This window comes from Diadema antillarum, unplaced genomic scaffold (assembly GCF_040938485.1).
Source record: "Diadema antillarum isolate AM-2024a unplaced genomic scaffold, OU_Dant_1.0 seq00002038_RagTag, whole genome shotgun sequence".
Taxonomy (NCBI): Eukaryota; Metazoa; Echinodermata; class Echinoidea; order Diadematoida; family Diadematidae; genus Diadema; species Diadema antillarum.
The window spans coordinates 41,681-65,010 of record NW_027272690.1 but is presented as its reverse complement, the minus strand read 5'-3'; the positions used below and the strand labels follow the sequence as shown (position 1 = coordinate 65,010).

The 23,330-nt window shown below is 38.0% G+C and overlaps 1 protein-coding gene across 1 annotated transcript in view; it reads left to right on the top strand.

Moving 5' to 3' along the window:
• The window catches only part of LOC139713723 (calcineurin subunit B type 2), a 40,026-nt gene extending 22,612 nt beyond the window's left edge, over window positions 1-17,414 (top strand). Inside the window, exons 4-6 of the mRNA XM_071625428.1 lie at window positions 12,565-12,624; window positions 14,105-14,289; window positions 15,263-17,414. Coding sequence (XP_071481529.1) covers window positions 12,565-12,624; window positions 14,105-14,289; window positions 15,263-15,310 — 293 coding nt within the window. The 3' untranslated portion in view covers window positions 15,311-17,414. The remainder of the gene's footprint in view (window positions 1-12,564; window positions 12,625-14,104; window positions 14,290-15,262) is intronic.
• Window positions 17,415-23,330: the final 5,916 nt, after the last annotated feature.

Genomic DNA, 23,330 nt, shown 5'->3' with positions numbered 1-23,330 from the left:
ATAGCCACCAGAGAAATAGTTCCACTGACCATTTGCCTGTAATCTTGCTTACTCGTTGCTTGTTATAGTGTCTGTTTGGTGACTGGTTGGTAATATCACTTTTTCGCAAGAGAGCGTACCGAGGGATAGTAAATAACATCGCATGCATCCATGACTGAAGAAGTTGATTTTTCATCAGATTCAAAAGATCTTGTTTACCTCTCAAATCGTATCAGCTGTGTCCTACGTGCACCTGAACATTATCATCATTTGACCATGTGTTGTTACAAATGTCAAAGATCCAAGTGAATTATTATGTTAGATAAAATGCTGTTGATCAAATTCTTCGAACATCTGTCCACTTGCTGATCCGTTACTGTGGTTAGATGTCAGTGCCCTTCGAATAAGATAAAGTCTTTCTTGTAGGTAAATTTCTCTGCATATATTGGGATTCTGTTCTTTAGTCCATCTCTCTCTCTCTCGCTCTCTCAAAAAAAAAAAGAAAAAAAAACTTGTGTTTCACATTCTGAGGTCAGTTTTTCTCTTCTGATTTCATGAGAATTGAATTTGTAAGTAATAATGCAATGGAATTGCTGTCAAATATCTAGAAAGGAAAAAAAAAACTTCCATCTCTTGTAGGTTCATCCACCGTCATCTATTGTTGTTGTTTTTTTTTCAGAGTTAGAACAGGTTATTTTGTTAAATATTAAAATCCTCCCGATATTGTCCCTCCCCCTCTTCAGATCCTTTCCTCTTAACTCATCTTAGATGCAGAGTTTTTGACACCCACAGGAAGGTGTGAACCTCATTGGCCAGGAGCATAGTCTTTGTGGAAACAGACCTCTTTCTTTATTACATTTCTCTTTCAGTGTGTGTTTGTGTGAAATGCACAGTTATGGTAGTTTGATTTCAGTAGCCCAGGAGTGAAATGTAGTTGATTCTTATATTTAAAACAGACAGTTACAGGGAAATTGCCCTAGCAACTAGAAAGGTACATGTAGTAAGCTTCGTTTGCAATTGGGTTTTTCCCCCTCTTATTGGTTTATACAGTAGCTAACATAATATTATGCACAATATAAGGGGATGATATTTTTTTATTTGTAACCATGATGTTGCATCCACCTGTAGTAAATAAGATTTACATAATTTCAGTCTGTAGGCGTCAGTGTTGGTGACCACTCAAAACGAAACTTTGTTTACCATCTCTTGAAACTTATATTAACTCATACATTTAGTGGAGGCTTGGAGGGCTCGGAAAATTATGTGAGAAAAAATATCCATCCCTGTATTAAAGGGGTAAAATCAAGAAGAGAGAAATGATGAGGTTTTAATAGCATCAGACAAAAAACCAGAGTTGTGGAAATTTAATGTTTCTCTGGTTTTCACAAAACAGGGACACTCTATGCAATTATCACACATGCAAAAGATGAGGTGATGCATCACCACACATGTCCAATTTTGTTTGTGTGATTTATTTATTTTTTCTATTTAGTTAACTTTGAGTATAGAGAGGCATTTTACATTTCACATTGATTACATTTAGCAGTTTAATAGGAACCTTTGTTTGAAGTGCTATTCATATCCTGTTATTATCATTATCATCATCATCAGCAGCATTAGCAGCAGCATCAAAATTATTACTATCATCATTGCATTTCAAATGACAGTAAGAACATCTAGGCATTTTTTCTCCAGCTATAAAAGCAGTGTTTAGCAAGAGGTGAGGCTTGCTATTCTTATGCCATATGCCACGTACAGATATGGTTGATTCGCATTGAGAGGTTTTGGCAAAAGATTACAACCCGAGCACTTCATATGCTTGTTAAACACCAAAATGTGGATAAGTATAATGCTGTTGTATATGATTTATCGCATGCATTGTCATTGATTTTAGATTTAAACATGGTGGTGTGATCAGGATACAGAGTAATAAGTCCAGGGAAAATATACCTTCCAAGTCCTTTAGGTCTACATGTCAGTATTTTATGAATGCACAGTGCTGAAATATGCAAGAATTTGATGAATAACAAAGGTAGGTGGTTAATAGAGAACATTTTTGTAGGCTCTGACATTGTAAAATGCAATGAAATTCCACCCTCACATTCACATCATTGAATTTGTTATGGCACCGGAGAAATGACTAGACCTCAACCAGATTCATGTCAAATTTCTCACTTTTCCGTAAGATGTAATTGTAAGTATATTTGATGATAAATATATTTACTGTATCTGTATTGATGTAAATGAAAGAAATGCCATCTTTCTATTTTTCTTCTATCTTTTTCTTGATCCCTGCTTCTCACCTATCATACTCTTCTCTCTCCCTCTTTTGATCTTTCTTTCTCCAATTTCATAGCTCTCTTTCTTTTATGTTGTGAATCTCCCCCCCCCCCCCCCTTTCTATTCTGTGTAACATCTCACCATAGCTGTGTCGGGCAAATATGAGTCTGGTTCCCTTGAGACTAGTCAGTGGGTGTCTGGATGATTGAGAACCTTGATTCCCGTGGTGTAGTCTTTGCCCCAAACCTCCCTGACGACCGGCTTCACTTCATTGTGCTTGTATATCAACAGATATATTGTATGCTTTCATGTACATGTAGATATTTACCAGTCTAGTTTCTTATCTCTATTATTAATGATTTTTATTTCATTCTTTATTTTTTATTTTGACTCCTCCAGCAATGTTTAGAATTTAGTGGATGTGCAAAATTTCAAGTGGCAAATTGTCCCATTCAGTGTGGCCTTCACTTCATCAAAGAGATTTTATATTGGGAGACTAGCAGTGAATAGGGACAAGCTGAGTGGGTATGCTGACTGATTGAAGCTTAGGAGTATAGCATGACAGAATTGAAGGTATAGAGGTATAAAGACACTCTGGTTGCTAGGGTAACACAGTGAATTCAAATAACGCTGATTGATGACTTCGATTCTCTGATTCTGGCCTTTCATGTTATAATTATCCGACAATCCCTCCCCTCCTTTTTTGCCCTGCATACCGAACAAGACATGAATTTCATATTTGGTGTCAAGAGCTTTTCAAGCATGTTCATGTTACACTCCATGCAAACCATAATTTAAGAAATACTTCATATGAACAAATGGGAGGATTTGTTCTAATTCATATCTGCATGAGCTACATTGTATATCTAGGTACATGTATAGGCCTACATATTGTAGTGTGTAGCTATAGAGAGAGATGAAGATATAGACAAAGATAGAGACATAGAAAAATAACAACAGAGAGAGACAGAAACATAGATACTGTACATAGACACAGACATAGATGTAGAGATAGGGATAGAGATAAGTGTATTATAGATATAGGTACAGATATCAAGAGATATTGATGTACATTGTAGGGAAAATCATAGATATAGTAGATACATGGACTTTGTTTATGTTTTAATGCCAGTAGTCACATACATTGTCAAGTACATAGTTTAATTAATCAAGACATGAAATGCTTTTATCTTTCAATTTGATCCTGATACATATTTCAAGTAGGTTACCGGTAACATATCCTCTTATGATTTCCTGAAATTGAGGTTCTCTTTTTCTTTTCTTTTTTTTTTTTTTTTTTTTTTTTTTTCATCATATGATGTGGAGTTATCTTTCCCATGCGAGATCTTCCACTACCCTCTCTCACTACCTCTGAAATTTGTATTGTATCTTCCTATTGTGAGAGCCACCATCTAGTCACAACTTCTCCACCTTGCTCTTCATCCTCTTGGATGCGATATACCGTGCTCTCACCCACAAGCAGGTCTCTCATGCATTTTAAGAACTAGGAATGAATTTTGCATTTAGTATGGGAGGGGGTGGAGGGGGAGACATATCTCAAGTTTGAGGTATTATCACTGATGCAGGCTTGCAAAATGCATGATAGTGAAAGAGCCACCAAACCGCATCCCATAAACCTTGCCTCCGGCACTGCTTCGTGTTTTGCCTGTTGCATTAAGAAGAACTGCGGTAAACAATCTGTGGGTGTAAATGTATCTGACAAGGAGTTTGTTTTCAAGTTATCTGTTTTTGTTGTTTTTAGCAAAGACAAAATTCCCAGAGCCTAATATGTGTGCATTTTTTTTTTATGTCAGTCTTTTTCAAAACTGTTTATGCTAATTTCGTTTTCCTAGTAGTGATTGAATATGTATTTTTTTTTATACATGGAGAGAATTCACCTGGAGAAAAAAAAGTACAACTGTAATTTGAAGTATTTCAAATTACAAAACTAAAGGAGTAGAGAACTTTGAGCACAAGCCAAGAAATAAAATTATGCTCTTTGATGATCACTGTGCAATTTACTAGACACTGTTTCATATGGGCTCCTGAAAATTACTATCGTAGTCTTACAGTGTTACAGTAACTTACACATGATTACAACTGTATGATAGCACTCACTGTGCCAAACTTCCTATTTTCAAATTTTATCATGATTATGTATTGGTTTGAACCCCACAGCAGTAGTAATAATCATAAATCATTTCACTCCTATTCCTTTTCATCTTTTACCGTTGGTTTCACTGAATTTTCACAACCACTTTCTCTGTAAAAGGTACCTTGTAAATTCTCTTAATTGCTAAGGACACAGGACTTATTCTATCTGTGTACAATTTGTATCTGCATTTTCATGTATTCTTCTTTCAAGTTTGAGAATCAAGAGGGGTGAGAAAAAAAACAAACAGCCAAGTTCTCTGATTGTGTCAATGTTTTGAGATAATGTCAAAAGTGTCAAAGTCAAATTTTCACAGCACACAATCAACTGTGATGCAAACTAATGACATATGATGATTGTCACATAATGTGCTTGTTGAAGGCGGTCACTGTTTGATATAAATGCATTTTGCATTCTGAGGCATCCACCCCCCCCCCCCAAAAAAAAAAAGTAACAAGAAACAGTCATCAGTCAAGTGGTTACTATAAAATGGCTATTGACATCAAATTGAATCATAACAAACTTGTTTCATTACATTGTAAACAAAAAGAAAACGAGCATGTTCAACACTGCCAGATTGACAAGTGATTTCTGACTGTATGTCAAGGCAGTTTGCCTGTGCAGGCTCCTGTAGTTAAGCTCATAGCATTGTGGCTCGCCCCACAGCGACCCTTTATTTTCGACTTGACCACCATTGGGCATGGCTGATTTCTTATTTCCTAGCGACGACGACGAAGGAGAGGGTATGCGACAAGGAGCTGCCCTTCCACCTTTCCGGGAGTTGTCTGGGATTTGCATGTCCTTGACTGCGACAGACTTAAGAGCTGTGTATGCCGTGACCTCAAGAGACACCCCATTCATGATCTCATCTGGCAGCTTCTTTTGAGTACCTCGGGGGAATATGAAACATAAGTTTTGAACCAATTGAGTTGCATTATTCAGAGGGCAGGATTTACTGCTGACATGTACAAAACGTAATGGTTTGGAACTTGAGTGCATTCCTCTTCAAGAAATTTCAGAGGAATGCATGGTGCAGTGATGGAAGGCAGAGGTATTTTCATGGAATTTTTGCCTGTGTTTGTGTGTGTTGTGTTTTAGAGAGAGAGATTTAAAATTATGCATTATTTTTACCTATGGCTACCAACTGAAAATTCTTCCTCGTAAACAGTACAGCAAATTGATTTCCAACAATATTGTTGATATAGTAAAGCCAGGAAAGATTTTGCAGATATAGCTGTCTTGTACCCTTGTCATGGAATCTTGATCATAGATTTTGTTTTGTTTCGAGTTTTGTTTTGTTATGTCTTAAGGTGGTTACAAAGCTGACATCATGTTCTGTACCTTTTTATGCCTCCGCCACGAAGTGGTGCCGGAGGCATTATGTTTTCGGGTTGTCCGTCCGTCCGCTTTCGTTTACGCGATAACTTGAGTAATATTTACTGGAATTTTACCAAACTTGGTCCAAGTATGAAGTATGATAGGGCAATTATTTGATTAGATTTGGGGTGAAATCGGCTAAAGGTCAAAGGTCAAGGTCAAATCATGAAATTGTATCTGTTTACGCGATAACTCAAGACTAGATGGAGCAAATTTCACCAAACTTTGTTGGAGGATGATGTATGATGGGACAATTACTTGATTAGTTTTTCAGTGAAATCAGACAGAGGTCAAAGGTCAAAGATCAAGGTCAAATCCTAAAATTTATCTGTTTATGTGATAACTCAAAACTGGATGAAGCAGCTTTCACCAAACTTGGTCCAAGGATGATGTATGATGGGACAATTAGTTGAGTAGATTTTAGTGACATTGGCGAGAGGTCAAAGGTCAAAAGGTCAAGGTAAAATGCTACAAATGTTGCAATTTCCCCCATATCTATGCAATGCCCAAAGGTATTTTCTTGAAACTTGGTGTGGACATGTACTACTGCGTAAAGATTCTCCAGAGAGAGTTTCATGTCATAAGGTCAAAGGTCAAAAGGTCAAAGGTTAGATGAAAATGTTGCAATATCACTTTTCTCGCAAATGGTTCAATGTATCTTCGTGGAACTTGGTACATATGCATGTACTGACTGGCAGGGATTATCTAGAGAATTTAGGGGTCATGGGTCATGGGTCAATAGTCAGGGGTCAAAGGTCAAGGTCAACTCCTCAAAATGTTACTATTTCCCTCATATGCAATGCTTGCATTATTAGTTTCAAAACTTGATACATGCATTACCTAATGGAGATTCTCCAGGAAATTTCGAGCCAGAAGGTCAAAGGTCAAAGGTTATGGGTCAAAGGCCAGGTTTCAATGCCCCCCCCCCCAAAAAAAAAAATAGATAAATAAATAAAATAAATAAATAAATAAATAAATCTATTTTGTACCGTCATTTACACTCTTTCTTCATACCTTGGAAATTACCCAATGCATAAACTTATAAAAAGGTCCGTCAGAATTCAAGTAAAAATTCTCAAGTCCCCAAATATGTGTGCCTGCACTCTTAGAAAATTATAACAAACCCACACAACATTTCTGATAAACCTGTCATTTCAATATTTTGCCAATTATGTGAAACTGTCGTGGATCACACATTGTGAAGACATTGTACTATACGCCTATTGGGAGAATCATGCATTATGGCGGAGGCATCAGTCGCCATAGCGACATTTCTAGTTTATTTTTGCAGCAAATACTGCAGCTTGTCTTTGCTTAAGCCAGCCCTGTGCATGAAAGGGCTCAGATAATTGGATCAGCTATAATACCAATCTTGCATATATTTGAAATTGTGTTCAGTGATCAATGATCTGTCCTTCCAACTGGATGAAAGTTGAATTGACACAATGTGCCAGTTAGTGTCTATCCATACATACTCAGTGTATATAGGCCTATATAAGAAAAAAATGATTTCTGTGCTGGAAGGAGTGTGGCATCAAAATATTCTTACTAGAGATTAGTGTGATCAATGGGGATATGAGAACAGCTGTGTGCCTTGCTGTTTACAGTAAAATCCCACATTCAGGTTTATTTAAAGCAACACTGTTTTGGGATATGAGGCTGAAATGCGCTCTCTTTCGTGACATTTAGACTTGAATCTCAGGATTTGGGGAAAATGGCCAGAAAAAGACCGTTAGATCTTTGCTCTTTATTACTCCTTATAATTCATTATTCTGTGCAATTTTTTTTTTAAGGGGAAAAATGCTTCAGGTCAAATTTTAAAGATTATGTGGTGTAGTCAAGTGCTGTTCTTGCCGTTTTTAGACAAGATATAGTTTTTATGACCCCTTTCTCACCAGCACAAAATAGAAAACAGAACAATGCAATTATTTATACTCCATCTTTAACTCCCACATATGTCATTGGCAAGTGTAATCTGGAAATGATTTTGTTTCAATCTTTCATCCTCATCCTTTATTTTTGTCCCCAGTCGGAATTCAGAAGCAAAGGAAAATGCTGAATATTTTTTTTTCCACCCACAGATCTTCTTTCCTCTCTCTCTCTCTCTCTGTCTTTGTGACAAATCAAAGGAATATGCACAGTTACAGTTGTAGCGGTACCAAATGTGTGCATGATACATTGCTGACCTTTTCAAGTTTGAAAGAAAATCAATCACTCACTCAGTGACAAATAAGTGGTTTGTATATGTTGTTTATTTCAATTCCATCCATCTTTATTTCATGTTGCCTTTAAGAATTTTCTCCAGGCCATCATCCCACACTTATTCAGCTTTGAATAGCAGGCATTTTGCTCGCTAGTTTCATTTCAGTGTGCGAGTTAGCAATTAGTGTCTGTCATGTTGCCGTTATTCATATCGCAAGACATGTGGGTGGCGCGGGAATGATCTACCCAGTGTGCAGGGTGATGATTGATGAATCTGATGTTATAATTTACAAGAATTTATAAGGCACAGGATTATTTTTATTCAGGTTTATTTCTTGTGTACATATATGTATGTGTGTGTGTGTGTGTGTGTGTGTGCACAGAAATGATTTTGTCTGTGAAAACTGAGACAGAAGCCGTTCTTATCCCAGCTGTGCTTGAAAGAAAAGATATGAGTGATATCTACTATCCTACCTGGGTTCTGCTCATGGAGTGGAATATGTTATCTGGGAATGTTCTACTTTGAGATTCATTGGTGCTGTGATCAGAACAATTGATCTCCCACAGATGGCTTGACCTTATTTTGTTTTGTCGCGCAAAACTCTACCAAGATGAAAATCATGTGCTGTATGGAAATAATGTGTACTGTGCCTATCTCTGCTCCACCCTTGCGTCAAACCCTCTCCTGCACTGTGCCTCTCTATAGGGCTTTTTACACTTGCAAAATTTTGCTTAGTCCCGTACAAACGGTGGGGCTGGGGGGGGGGGGGGGGGGGGCTTAGCCCCACCGTTGGTACCGGACTTTCCTTAGCCCACTTTCTGTTTACACTTGTTTTTGCCAAAGTAGGCTAGCCCCACCAATAATCCCGTACTATCTGGCCCTGCAAAATAGCAGGGTTAGCACCGCAATTGCAGTGCCAAGCAAGCGAGTGTAAACAGAACGAAAAAATAATCCGGGGCTAAGCGACGGAGACGAAGTCCGACCCCCCACTGACCAATCAGAAACGAGGTAATCAAGTGCTGCCGGTGCATGCGTGTATTTGTACAGTGCACAGCGTAATCATGAATATTCATGTGGTTTGGAAAGTACGGGACTAAAAAATATGAGTGTAAAAAGGTCAATTTTCTCCTTAGCCCAGGACAAGAGCTTAGTACGGGATTTAATGGCGAGTGTAAAATGCTGAAAAAATTGGTACGGGACTAACGATAGTCCTGGGTCAGAGAAAGTATGGGGTTAAGAAACACAAGTGTAAAAAGGGCTTATGCTCTCCCCCACTGTCTTTCCATACTCCTCCTTTGTGCCTATGTGTCTCATTTCTCCTGCCCAGTGCTTGTCTCTGTTCCTTCCCACTAACCCTGCTCCTCCCCCAAGCCTATCTCTGCTCCTCCCTACTCCCTTTCCCTGCCCCTCCCCTGTGCCAATCTCCCCGTTGCCCATCTCTGCTCCTCCCATGTGCCAACCTCAGCTCCTCCCCTTTGCCCATCTCTGAGCTCCTCCCTGTGTCTATTTCAGCTCATCCCCTGTGCTTATGTATCTCTGCTCCTCCCATGTGCCTTTCTCTGCCTCTCTTTTTGCCTAATACTGCTCCTCCCCTGTGTATATTTCTCCTACTCCCCTCTGCCTATCGCTAATCCGTCCCTGTGCCTATCTCTGCTCCTTCCTATTGTCTTTCCCTGCTCCTCCCCGTTATTGGTGTTTTTTTGTTTTTTTTCGTCCGTCCTCCAACTCTGATCCTCACATCATGAGCATATAATGTATACACCTCTCACACACCACTTACTCCTTGCCAGAGTGGATTCCCATCTTTGCCCCTGTAACCTTTAGTGTGTCTCTGTTGCCTGCCTGCACCTCACTGACCTTTTCCTCTCTGAAGTAAAGTCTTGTTCCAAGACTGAGCAACACTGTCTTCATGCTTGCCCTTCCTCATATAACTCGCCTCCAACCACATTATTTCTAATCAGTGTGACATGTGTGTGGAGAAAAAAAAAAAGGAGGAAAATGCTTGCATGTGATTCACAGTGCATTGTGTCCTGCACAGACGTTGTCTGATTGCATAATATGGTAAAAGTATAGTGTCTATCTTTAGTGGAGGCTGCAGCTGTTGTGTCTCTTTAATTAAAAAAATATGACACGTAATGCACAATGCATACATGAAGAGTTTGAATTTAAAAAACCAATACAAAAACCAATAAACACCATTTTCAAACTTTTTAAAGTAAGGTCATCTTCAAATAGAGAAAAATTGAATCATTTCAATGATGCTTAATTAATTCACTTGTTATATAACAAATATTTTGAAGATACATGTGTATTTGTTAAAATTATCACATATATTTTAATAATCTTGTGGTTTATCAGCAGCTTCAATCTCAAATATCTCATGTATAAAGTAAAATTGATATCCCATGGTGATTTTTTTGTATTTATAACTCTTCATACAGCTGTTCTGGCAGTGATATAGAGGAAAGTTATTGTTTTGAAGGACCATCATTTGGACTTACTCTTTTGACAATATATTAAGGAAGTTAAAGTGTCAAAAGAATACATCAGTCTTGCAGTCACTGGAGATGGAGACACACTGTATGTGGTGAGGGTTGGGTTCACAATTCCTTCCACTTTGCCCGTATTTCTCTCTTTTCACATTTTTATGCCACTTTTTTCACTTTTCTGTATGTCATTAGAGGTGTAAGCGGCATTCATGGAAGTGTTCCCGGTGCAAAGACTATGTGGAAAGTCACAGTGTAATTATTGATTGCAAACATGGTGATAGCATTCCTTGGTGGCAGGCAGCTGTGGTTCAAATTCATTCATAATTCATCTTGCATCATATAAATGTGAAAAATGTCTTAATAATTGTTAACTTCTGGCAGAACCCGTCGTGATGAAAGAAAAAAAATGTGAAAATAGGAATATATTACAATTTCTCGAGTGCCTGACTGTGAAATCATCAAGTGCTGCTCTGGTGTGTGTGTAAACTCATTCAAGGTACCAAAGAGCACGCCCTCACACCCTCCAGAAAATGGGCACCCCCACACATAAATCTTCCCTATTCCATTAAATGTCACATGTGTGTGGCATTTCACATCTGAATAATATATATGATATTTTAATATCACACCATTGCCTTAGCTTACAGAGGAAAGTCATAATACCTTTTATTTTACCTATTCTTCTTTATAGTTTGTATGATAGGTGTCTTTTTCTTAATAAGTCCTTTGGTCTGTAATTTGTCCAAATATGATGGAAGGAAAATCCTGTGAAAGGAGAAAAAGAAGCAATAACCAAATCAAATAGCACTCATGAAGTAAGTACGTGACCTTGCTCAGTAAGCATGATAAGATTACTTTGTACCAACTCAACAAATGGACAGTTTTTTGTGTTTTATTTTGTTTTGTCTTGCTTTTTGCAAAAGGTAGTAAACAAATTGCACATGCTGGAAAATATGGGATAGCAATTACTGACTTGAATGACTAACTTGAGTGAACAGCAATGATTAGTTTGGGTTGAATAAAAGATAGTAGATCCCAGAGAATTGTCCCTTAGAAGGATTTTTCCCAAATTCTAAAAGCAGAAAAGGTGAACCTAAATCTTTCTAAATGCATGATGTGTGCTTGAAGGTAGAAGAGAAAGAGGTGGAGAGAGAGAAAGACGGAAGAAAAATCAGTGGAAAGGAGGAAGGTTTAGATTAAGTTTACTATGACACTGACAACTGTGATGAAGATTACAATATAATCATTTTGTTGCATTTTTTTGTGTCTTTTCCTTTTATTCTTCATAAAATACATAAACCAAGGTAATACTTGCAAGGTTGAAAATTTGCCTTCTTTTCCATGATCCCTAAAACCAATAAGTATAACAGTGCCATGCTAATGAGCAAAAACTGATTTGATTTATGGATTACTCCATCAGATGATGGCAGTGCAGGCTACGATGTTCATATTAAAATCTTGACCTTTCATATGGAGGGAGCGGGGAGAAGAAGATGATGGAACAGATGAAAGGTTGAAAATAGTGTGGGAATAAAGACCTTTTTCAGGAAAGAGCCATTGCTGTTACCCTATTTCAGGTGGATGTGGTTTAATTTGAATATTTGTAGTGCACAGTATTTCCTGTACCTACAGAAACATGCCACATTTGCATTATTAAAAACTAAAACAAAAACAAATATGCATTATGGCTCTTGAACTTGCTAAGCCCGTGTCATCGAGTACAAGTATTGAATATAATGTAAGTAGAAGAAGGTTCTCAATTTAAGTATAGTTTTCACATGAACATTTTGGGAGGAAAAAAATATATGAATATGTCATGTCAGAGAAACAGTTGTCAAAGTAATTCCATTTAGCTTGGAGAGAAACTGTTACATACATTGTACATTTTAAAATATACATTTTTTTAATTGCATTTTTTCATTAATTCCTGCTAGTACTAGACCAATACCTGCTGTAGAAGTACTCACATTTTGTTGTACATGTTGTGGAAGATTTCCTGTAACAGTGTGTTATATTAGGTCCTTTTTTTTAAGACTGACAATATATTAGGTGTCATTTGTTTGTTTGTTTTTCTCCACCTCCAGAATTCATCCAGGGTGTATCACAGTTCAGTGTAAAGGGGGACAAGGAGTCAAAACTTAGATGTGAGTATCATTGTTATTTACTGTGGTATAATTCACCATATCCTAAGTTATTTTCATTCCAACACTGCATGTCTTCCATTAAAAAACAACAACATTGCTTAATGATTTGTGTTGTGTGTGTTAGTTTTTCCAGCTGTTTTCATACCAGTAGTCTAATCATTAAACTGATATATCACCCTGGATGTCCTGTGCATTGGGGTGTCAAGCAGGGAGGCCAGTCATTTATGATGGGAACACAAATTAGATGGCTTTTACAGATTGTGAAAGTTACAAGGATGAAAGCTATGTGCCAGTTTTTCTCAAGTGAGGGCGCTGTTGACAGAATGTACAGGCTTAGTGTTCACATTCCTATCAGTATTGTATCATTTTGGAGCCATTTATAATGAAACAAATCATTTGTCATACATATCATGACTTCCTCCCAGGTGTTGAAAGAGAATGTAGGCTTTGATTTTCATCATACCTGTGTAGCAGTGTTTGTCAGGTACCAGACCAAACAATATTTACTTTATGATCATTGATGCAAATTTGTAAATCATAATCTTCAAGAACGTGATGAAGTTATCAGGAAGTTTATTTCCCTGAAGGACCCTTCTGTTCCATTAATAGGTGGCTATGATCCAGAAGCTTATCCTATGGCTTCTTATCCTACTTCCTTCATAGCTCCTTATCCTACTTCAATACAGTCAAACCTGTGTGTAGCGGCCACCCAAGGGAGATAAAAAGAGTGGCCTTTATAGACAGGTGGCCACTATAGACAGGTTCTCTGACATTTTGTGTGTCTGGCAAACATGTCCATGTGTGTGTATAAATATACAAGTGTTTCATGCATTAAAAATGACTTTGTATGATCACATTATTGCACATGAGTGTGCGTACAGAAAGCAAGCTTTTTATGCTTTTTATGAGTACATTACCATGTGAGAATGGTGGGAGAATGCTTTTTGAACTGTTCACCATGCATGACTGGCACAGCTAGAAAGCACAAAATATGCTGAATTATTGACTCGCCTTTGGCTCCGTATGGGTCTGTGACCACTATTTACAGGTTAAAGTATACTGTTGGATACATGTTTTAAAGACAGGTGACCACTATGCGCAGGAGCTTTGACGCAGCTTTTTTCTCAGGGAATTTTACAGTAGCCGTATATGTCCAAGTGGCTGCTATAGACAAGTTGCCACTATTTACTGAGGCAGGTTTGACTGTATGTGATATTTAGACAAGAATCTTTCATTTGTATCCACAGGAATTTGTGAATGTGCATTAAGCCCCTGGCACCAGTGCCTACATTCTTGCTTGAAGCACGGAATAAACGCAAACCGAAAGAATACTAGTGTATCTAAAAATTGAAAAGAAAAAAACAACATAATGAGAGGCACTGGAGTCACAATCTTCTGCAGCTCTTGAGACATTAGGTTTATGAGGGTGTGAGCTTATTGGCTTCAATTTTGTCGCTTACCTCCCCATTGCACCTTGCAGTTTTCTTCAACATCTACGACATGGACCGTGATGGCTACATCTCCAACGGGGAGCTCTTCCAAGTCCTGAAGATGATGGTGGGTTCCAACCTCAAGGACACCCAACTGCAGCAGATCGTGGACAAGACCATCACCAACGCCGACATGGATGGTGATGGCAAGATCTCCTATGAAGAATTCTGCAATGTGAGTTTTCACGGGTGTGCCCCTTCTTTTTTCTTTCTTCTTCTCTTTTTTCCACCACATTTTCCCATTCAATTTCTTTTTTTTACTCTTTATCTTTTGATATATCGATATACGTTATGCTAAATCTGAGTCTGATCAATGTTTTATGGCTCTGTGAAAATCAAAATAATTAAATCAAAGTGAGTTTCATGTACTGACATAAATTTTTGTATGATTAATGTCATATGGCTGCGTATATGTTTCCTCGCCAGTGTAATCTGAAATGCCCATCCAATTATGATATTCGCAAAAACTATGCTAAATCCTTGTCAGCTTTATTTAATTTTTGTTTTACCCTGTTTGTACTTTCTTTGGTTGGTAAATTGGGAGAAATATGAATACTTATGTATGCTTTTTAGGTGGAGTGCTCTCTTCAAAGTATGGTATATTTCAAGATTGAAGTTGACACACATGAGACTTACTGTTTGCTGTTTCCAGTCTTATTGAATGTGTTGCCCAAAGACTGTAATGCACTGTAGTGTAGGCTGACCTTTTTAAAGCTGTGCCTGTTTTAAGTTGGGTGGTAACATGGAACCAGACCACACCTGGCATCCAAAAACTCCATGACCTCAGTTCAGAAAATATGGAGCCATTCTTTTTTTTCCTATGAGACAGTCTCAAGACCAATATGAGACCAGAAGCTGTTGAAAGTACATTTAGACTAAAACAAATTGAAAAGTAGCAATGATGAAGGTTATTTATGATTAAATTCGTGAGTTGACATACCAATGTTTTGTAGTTCCTTGTGTCATTGCATTTATATTTTAAGAACGTTCAAAGCAGAAATGTAAGAAAATCTGTATTTGTTCATTGATTCAATATACCAGCATTGATATAGGCTGAAAAGAACAGCAGAGCATCCAGGACCTTTTCAAACTCAGCATCAGTGGTAATTTTGGATTTGGCCTTTTCTCTCTGTCTCTCTTTGCTCCAGGTGGTCGCAAACACAGACATTCACCAGAAGGTTGTCGTCGATGTATAGCCCCTCCCAATGTATCCACGTAGTGGCTGCAGGGGATTTCCCCGCCCCTCTCCTCCTATCACATCTTTTTCTCTCTCTCTCAATCTCTCTTGTCTCTTTGTTTCTCTCCTTCTATCTCTTGCTCTGTTGCTCAACTTGTTTTACTTTGTGTTATCTTCAATGCAACGTTGGAAAGTAGAACGTAGATGTATATAAACCTAGAGAATGGAAGAAGAGAGGAAAACGCCCAAACACTGAGTTGCCGATGGCTCCTTTTATAAATACCTCCCAATCCTAATTCAAACTTTAGCAACTACCCACAATGCCCCATACTCCACAGAGACCTTTTTTCTTTGTACATTTTGTAGTTAAGTGGACAGAAGCAAAAATTGGCCTTTGAGGAGAAGGCTGATCTATGGAGGCCACTGATGTTGAGGTGTTGACTGTGCTGGAAGTGGTACAACATATCAGCCAATACACCTTTACATTTTGAGGGAATGAGGGGTGATGTGTGCCCCGCCCCCCTCTTGGTAAAAAGCTCCTGACGTCTGCTGTAGGTGCATCTTCTTCTTCAAGCTACATCCTGGAAGATGCAACCTGTAATGTGCAAAGGAGAGCCAAGAGAACAAAGGGCTGCCATGTGAGCAGTGGCTGACAGCCCTGAGACTGGACGTTAGCTTGTAGCATTCTAACAGGAATTATCTGGCTCCTGTCAGAAGTGAAAATACTGGAAGCATTATAGAGATGTTTTTTTTTTTCTATGCTTTTCCTACCCACATACACAAACCAGAAATTATGACTTCTTTCTTTCTTTCTTTTTTAATCTCAGCTTCAAAATTTTCCCCTTGTCCTGCTGTGAAGAAGTGTTAGGATAAGCAATAATGGAACAAAATTATTACTCAAAATTACTCATTTTTCAAAAGCTATATGTGGTTTTCCCTCCCCTAATAGGTGGAATGGAGTTTCTCCTGCTATGCATCTGAAAAGATGCTATCGAATAAGTCATGATACTCCAATGTTACACCTATTGAACTGTGGGTGATGTGAAATGAAACTTTCTGGTTTTTTCCCAAAAACTTCCTTTGTCCAATTTCTCCCTCTGTGTAATATCATAGAAATAGCATTGTATTTGTGTATGATGTAATATTACAGAAAGAATAGCCATGTTCCCTTACAAGCTGTACATAACATTTTTTTTTCTCTCTCTTTCTCTCGCTCTGTAGTGATTAGTATCCAAATGAGAGTTGGGTTTTCAAAATCTGTTTGTAGTGTGGGGTTCTTATACTGGTGTCATTAATTTTTCTCATATATACGGGTAGATGAAGGAGTTTATCTGTATGAGTCCAAAGTCTGTGTGGTCGTGATGTATTGTATACCTTGCTTTAGTAAAGACAAATTGTGTTCTTTCTTTTTATGATTTTTACATCTAATCTTTGAGTGTATTTGTAGTCTTGAGAAGAAAAAAAACATACGAAAAGAAAATGAAATAATGTAAAATGAAATAGGCAATAGAACTTGATTCACAAAGCATTTTCTTTGTTTTCATAACATATGTATGCAATATATGAAATTGTAATTTTTGTTTCTTTTTTCTCTGTACAGGCTAAATTGTGAACAATTTAAGAGCACATATGAAAGACAAAAAGAAAAAAAAAATCTATGCTGATTTGTGATGCCAGTGCAGAGTAGCAGTAAACATTCATATGCACTCCTTCAATGCATTAGTTCTAATCCCTTTAACTTGGCAAAAAAGTCACCAACCAACAAAAGAAGCAAAGTATTCTGAAACACCTGTAGACACCACTCCACATAGCTTCTTTTTCACTGCACCATTCCCGTCCACACAAAATTGTCACCAAGACGCAGAAACTTCAACGCTGTTGATCATGATTTCAATTCATGTCAGGCAGCGTTACTGCTGTGTTCAGTTGCATTTTTGTTCAAGCCAAATGATACTTGTGGTATTTGAATTTTCACTCACATTTACTATGTAAATGTTTCATGGCCTGCTTCACAGTGCTCTAGTTTCTTTTCTTTTTTTCATGAATACTGTAGCAAACCAGTCAGAATTTTAAAAAAAAAAAATTGTATAGAATTGGTAATCGTACTTAGAAATCCCGATGCAGAGAGCAACAAAAAAATATATGAGTAAACCTTTGATTTCTGTTATCATGTAGATGAATGATTAAGATTGGACAATGTCAATGAAAAAAAACAAATGTAGAGGAGAAGGAAGCGTGTCATTGTCCAGTGCAGGTTCAACAAAATTTGTGAAGGAGCCTTTTCACACACCCTTTATTTGTATGTCTCCCAATTACAGTCTCCCCACCCTTTCCCATCTCCCACTAGCTCCCCCCCCCCCCCCCCAACACACACACACACACACACACCCGTAAACACACATTCACAAAATGACTTCTTGGACTCAATAGGTGCTGCACACAAAAGTGTATTGTCGATACTTTGGTGCAGCATATTGCTACAGTCCGTACCACAAGCAGCAAACAGTGTGTGGTGAGATGACTTCTTCTGGAGGACTTTACTGTTAACAGAAATGGTGCCTTTTGCAATTATTAACAGAAAAATAAGAAAGAAAGAAAAATGCTACATGTGATGTAAGCAGAAAACAATCTCTTCTTTGACCAACATGCTCCGTCATAGTCTCCACCACATCAGATCTTAGTGCCAGTCTAGACCATAGACAAGAAGGACATAAGGGCTGCCATAGGCTGAGCCGCTTTCCAGACAGCGAAAGATTAGAAAAAAAAGAGTCATTGTCCAGAATTCCTCGCAGAGTCAGAGGAGCATGTTGTCAAACAAGGGATTAGAGTACTGTGTGTATCTGTATGATGAAGTGCGTACAGTCTGTAAACTTCATTCCCCACTCCCCCGACATCAGTTGGAAATAGCTGCAGCAGATTAGCCTCATCATGTAAATTCCATTTCTGACCTTTTTTATACTTATGTTGAAGGGGATGGGTTGGGGCATTTATTTGAGCATCATTACGAATGTCAACTTTGTTATTCTTGCCATTATGTAAGAAAAAAAAGTTATACCGTAATATGAAACTGATTTCTGTTTCGATAATGGTGGTATGTTGACAGAATCTTATAGCCTTTTCTGTGGAGTTTTTAGTGGCAAGGTACATTATAGATTGTGTTTAAAAATTCTCCATCAGTGGAATGAATTGTTGCTACTGGTGGAAATTTGGGAACAAATGGCATATCTTCTTTCTAAACAAATTGTAACGACCCGTCATCTTATCTGAACAAATTTTCAAGCTATTCTGTACTGTTTAGAACCATAAATGCATGCCGATTAAAATTCAAGGAATGTTGATATCAAAGGCACTGGTAAAGAAAGAGGCACAGTATGTGATTGAGGTTAAATTCAAAATATCCTGCAATCCTTCATTTTTGCTACTATCAAAATCTACATGTGTCCCATTTGTCTTCAAGAGTCAGCTTGAGCTTGCTAAATAATGCCATTACAGGATTTTATATGAGAACATATGTGACCCGCTACAACAAAATAGTCCTAAAGTCGCGCGCGGTCAAAGCCGTGAAAATCGAGTTTGAAGTCAGAGCATCAAAATTGGTCAAAACTTACGATTTTCTGAATTTGACATATTATTAGAGTCTGACATGTCTTCTATCGTCTGTCGAAATTTTAAAGCAAAATGATGAAAGGAAAGACCAAAAAATAGCGTTTTTCTGGGCCATGTTTTTTGGCGTTTCAACGAAGCAGAAACGGGTTCGAACATTTGGATTGAGCGCCACAGATAGGCTCCGCCCCTAACAACGACCAGAGTGATCTCATTGGTCAGTTTGCTGCTTGCCGCTAACCGAAGCGTGAAGCTCGCACACCGCCCAGTCGACTGGTGCGTGCTGGCAAGCTGCGCTATGTCCAGCCGCTTCTCCTGGCATCCTGGTCACTGATTGGTCGGTGAGGAGACCGCCGACGCTGTGTTTGAATGAGCATTTCGGGGGTTGCTAGGGCTTACCTTCTATTGTCCGGAGGTGAATACTGACTTGCGTGTCCCTTGAGCATGATTGCGTCGCAAGGAGATCTTTTAGGGCGCTTTTCTCGAAACAGTGATTTCCCAGACGTCTCGACATGCTCTCTTTTAAACATCGATATCTCCACAGCCGATTATTTTTAGAAGATGTGTTATACATCAATTTAAAGCAGAAAGATTAGGAAATTGTGTCATGCAATTTTCAAATAATCGGCCTCACCCGACTTTAGGACTATTTTGTTGTAGCGGGTCACATATGATAGTTGAAAGCTCTGCTTGATCTAGTGGAAAAGAAAGGCTTTTATCCAATAAATCTATCACAGAAATGCTCATTTTACTGTAAGGGACAAAGAATATCTGAGAAACAAAATAATTATTGTTATAATCCAAACCAACTGTGACAAACAACCAGCAAATGACCCAAATGGTTGGAGATTTCAACCTTGTTAAAGTAAGGGGTTGCCGGTGCATGCTATGCTGTTTATATATAATCATACTGTAACACGTGATCTAACCGCTTGTATGGAGAATTATGTTTGTATATATGCTCTTTTTGAAAATTGAATATTGCTTGTGTACAATGACATTATCGAGTATCATTTGTATCATACATGTCAGACTACAATGGCAACTTGTCATGTGTGTGTAAACTTTATAATCAACAATAGTTCTAGAATTAGAAAGTTTGAAGAGAAGAGGAGGAACAGAGTTGTGCTTCATGTCATATGACATCTTGGTTGTTGTTGGGTTGCTGCTGCGGTCTGGTGAGAATCTCTCAAAGACAGTGAGTAGGTCAGTCAGTCGAACTTGTGTGCAGCGTACAGGATATCAGTCTGTGTTCATGGGTTTTCCATGCAAAATATCACAGTGGAACACAATCTGCAGTTTCAGAGGTGGATTCCCGGCATGATGCAGTGCCGGAGAGCAAGCTGCACCTGGCACACTTACCCCTTAAATACCTTCAGGAGAAAAGTGATTTATGTAAATCTGTCTCATGACTGACAGGCTCTAGTAATGGGTATTTCAGTGCAGCTTGCCTGTGAATCTTGGTGAATCTATAGACATTATGATTCATACTTTGTAATGTTCTGCTTGCTAGTACAGCTGACACCAGAGCAGAGTTCACCGTCATGACAAATTGACAACGAACCAGTCTCGTTTAATTGTCATTGCTCATGCATGCACCAGGCTGTAAATCTACTAAATTGACAAGAAAAAAACAAAAACAAAACAAAACAAACTAAGGACTGTGATTAATATAACAAAAGTTTTGAAGTCATAGAGCATCCTGCAAGACATTCATGTGAAATGAGTAGACCGTGCAACCTCACAACCGTGGAGATGTTGTGGTCTTGTGGTTGAATGCTCGATCTGAAATAACAAGGATATGAGTTCAAATCCTAGTGGACATGGCAATGAATTCTAATGGTAAGACATTGGCATTGGCAGTGCCTCCTGTTTGCTGGGCATATAAAGGATTGTGAATTATCCATGACTATATGGAATGACAGATAACAAAAAAAAAAAGGTCATTAGGTAGTTGAAAAGGGATATACGTACTGGGCAGAAATGGAATGTATCTGGTGATCAAGTCTCATAAATGGAAAAAAAAAGGATGAAGAATACTTTGAGCAATACAGTTCAATAGAGATAAAGTACCATGAAAATAGTCTTTAAAAAAAATACTCCTTAAAATTTTCAGGGTAAGCCCATGACCCAAGTTCAGTGCTTGTTTAGTGGAGGATAAGATTGATGCAAGATAGCATTTCAACAAACAACACATGATAAAAGACCTCAAAGGAAGATGAAGCCTAGTGTCGTGGTATTTTGATATATTGATTCCTGATTTTTTCTTTTCTTTTTTCCAAAAGGCTAAGCGAGCATTACTTAATTGGTTGTGATGTGTATTCAATTTGCTTTCTGTTGGTTGATATTCTGCAATGGAAAGTTGTATGTTTGGTCTGGGAGGAAGAAACTCCTATTTACACATGATGTTACTGAGGGGCAGGTACCCAGATACGTGCATGTGTGCATATTTTCGTTCCGTAGTCCAATTTTGTTTAGTTCTTATCTAGATATTTTATGTCGTTGTTTTACGTGACATGTGTGTTGTACCATGCTGGTTAGAGGTTTTAAGAGTCAGACAAAGTTTGTTGATCGAGGAAGAAAATGAAAGGGTTTACATATATCGTTTGGCTGATGTGTAAGTATACTGTGCTGGGAAGTAAAATTTATGGATGGTGTCGGCTTTGTATGTTTGCATGATTTATGTTCTTACGGCTTTTAATGTATTTCGTGAAGCAGCGTAATCTCTTCTTCTGTGTATGTTAATGGTTGTTCATGAACTCAAGAGAGACAATAGACTTGATAGTTTCATTACCAGGCTGTTTAATTCACTACTGCATGCACTGATGATAGCTCTGTTCTGATTAATCTTTTGGAAGAAATGTATTATCATTTGCTGTGTGTGTTTTGGTAAAACTGAAACCTGTACAGAGTTTTTGTCATGATTTTTTTGTCCTTGTTGTTTTATTGCATTGCTTTTATTTATTTACCAATGTATTAATTTGTTCTTGTTGTTGGTGTTTCCTGCGGTAGAGGAGTCAATAGTTTGTTTCTGTTAGGACCTATATTTCACTGTTGAGCCTCCAAATGTGATTACTAGTAGTAGTATCATATGCTATTACAGGGGTGTGGTTTTATATAATTCAGTTCATGACCGTACAGGTTGTGAGAGAAAGGACCCGAAAATCACCTCTTGCTTTAGAGTGTGGGAAAAGGCGCACATGCATGAACACGTACATACCCATCCACACACTGAGCACCGTGTGAATGTGAACAGTCAGTCTAGAGCCATGAGACTCTTGTATTCAGCTAGAGCGGTGGAGGGTTTGAAGACTACAATCAACTGCATATATTATCAGTGAATACTCAATTTTGATACATTCTTTGTTGGTAGAATTGTAGGTACTGTACATTGTAGTTTACATGCCATCGTTATGCATGCCAAAGTATATGCCTAACATTTAACCATCACATACCTTTAATCATAGTAACAAATTGTATATCTGCTGTTAAAGTCCATCGTTAAAAGCACATCATGGCTATCTATGGGAGTTGTCTTGTAGGTTGGGAGAAATATCTTGGTGTGGTAACAGGGATGTGGCCGCCAGCCAGTTCAGAGAGTATCTCAGACCGTAGGAGTGGTTTGTCTTAGAGTCGGGTGGAGATGGGTGCGTGATGTCAAGACATAATGCTAATCACTCTTGATGTGCAACAGACTCTGTCGTGTAAGGTTGTAGGACGTGTAGCCAAAAATCAGGCATCGAACAACTGCAGGGGATTCTGTCTTTGATCGTGTATGCTGCATAGCTCAATTTCACATGAAACAAGGGTGTGTTCTTTTGTTTTATTTGTAAATGTATGATGATTATTACTACTCAAATTTCATCGTGGACATGCATTCACAATGAAATACTGTAGTTGATGTAGGAGTACACACACAGTCTGGCTATTTCCATGCTTATTCCATGGACTTGTGTCTGCAACTTGGGGCTTCTGTAAGTGATATTCTGTGTGATATTCATAGGCGCCATGTCACATGATCTCCAACAATCTAAACCTTATTTTCTACCCCGCCCTTTACCAAAGTCATTTCACCAGGTTTGAATGACAACAAACTGTGAGAAAGGGAGATAAGTAACTGCATATTGTAGAGCCAATTGAAAAACTCTACAGAAGCAACAAAAAAGTAATATTGTGTACATATACATTGGCCCAAAAATAGATTTTGAAATATTATTGCATTTTACATAATGTATTCAAGGTTAAAATAATGTAACACTGAGAAATCTTAATATCAAGATTTAACATGGTATTTCAGTCTCACTAAAATGAGTGCAAGTGACAATGAATGCTGTAGGCTGAAATTATTTATTTACTGTATTGAAATTTGAAGATAATAAAAGACAGAGTATGCCATCCTGTTGTTGTTTAAGGTAACTTTCTAGTGGCCCAATAAT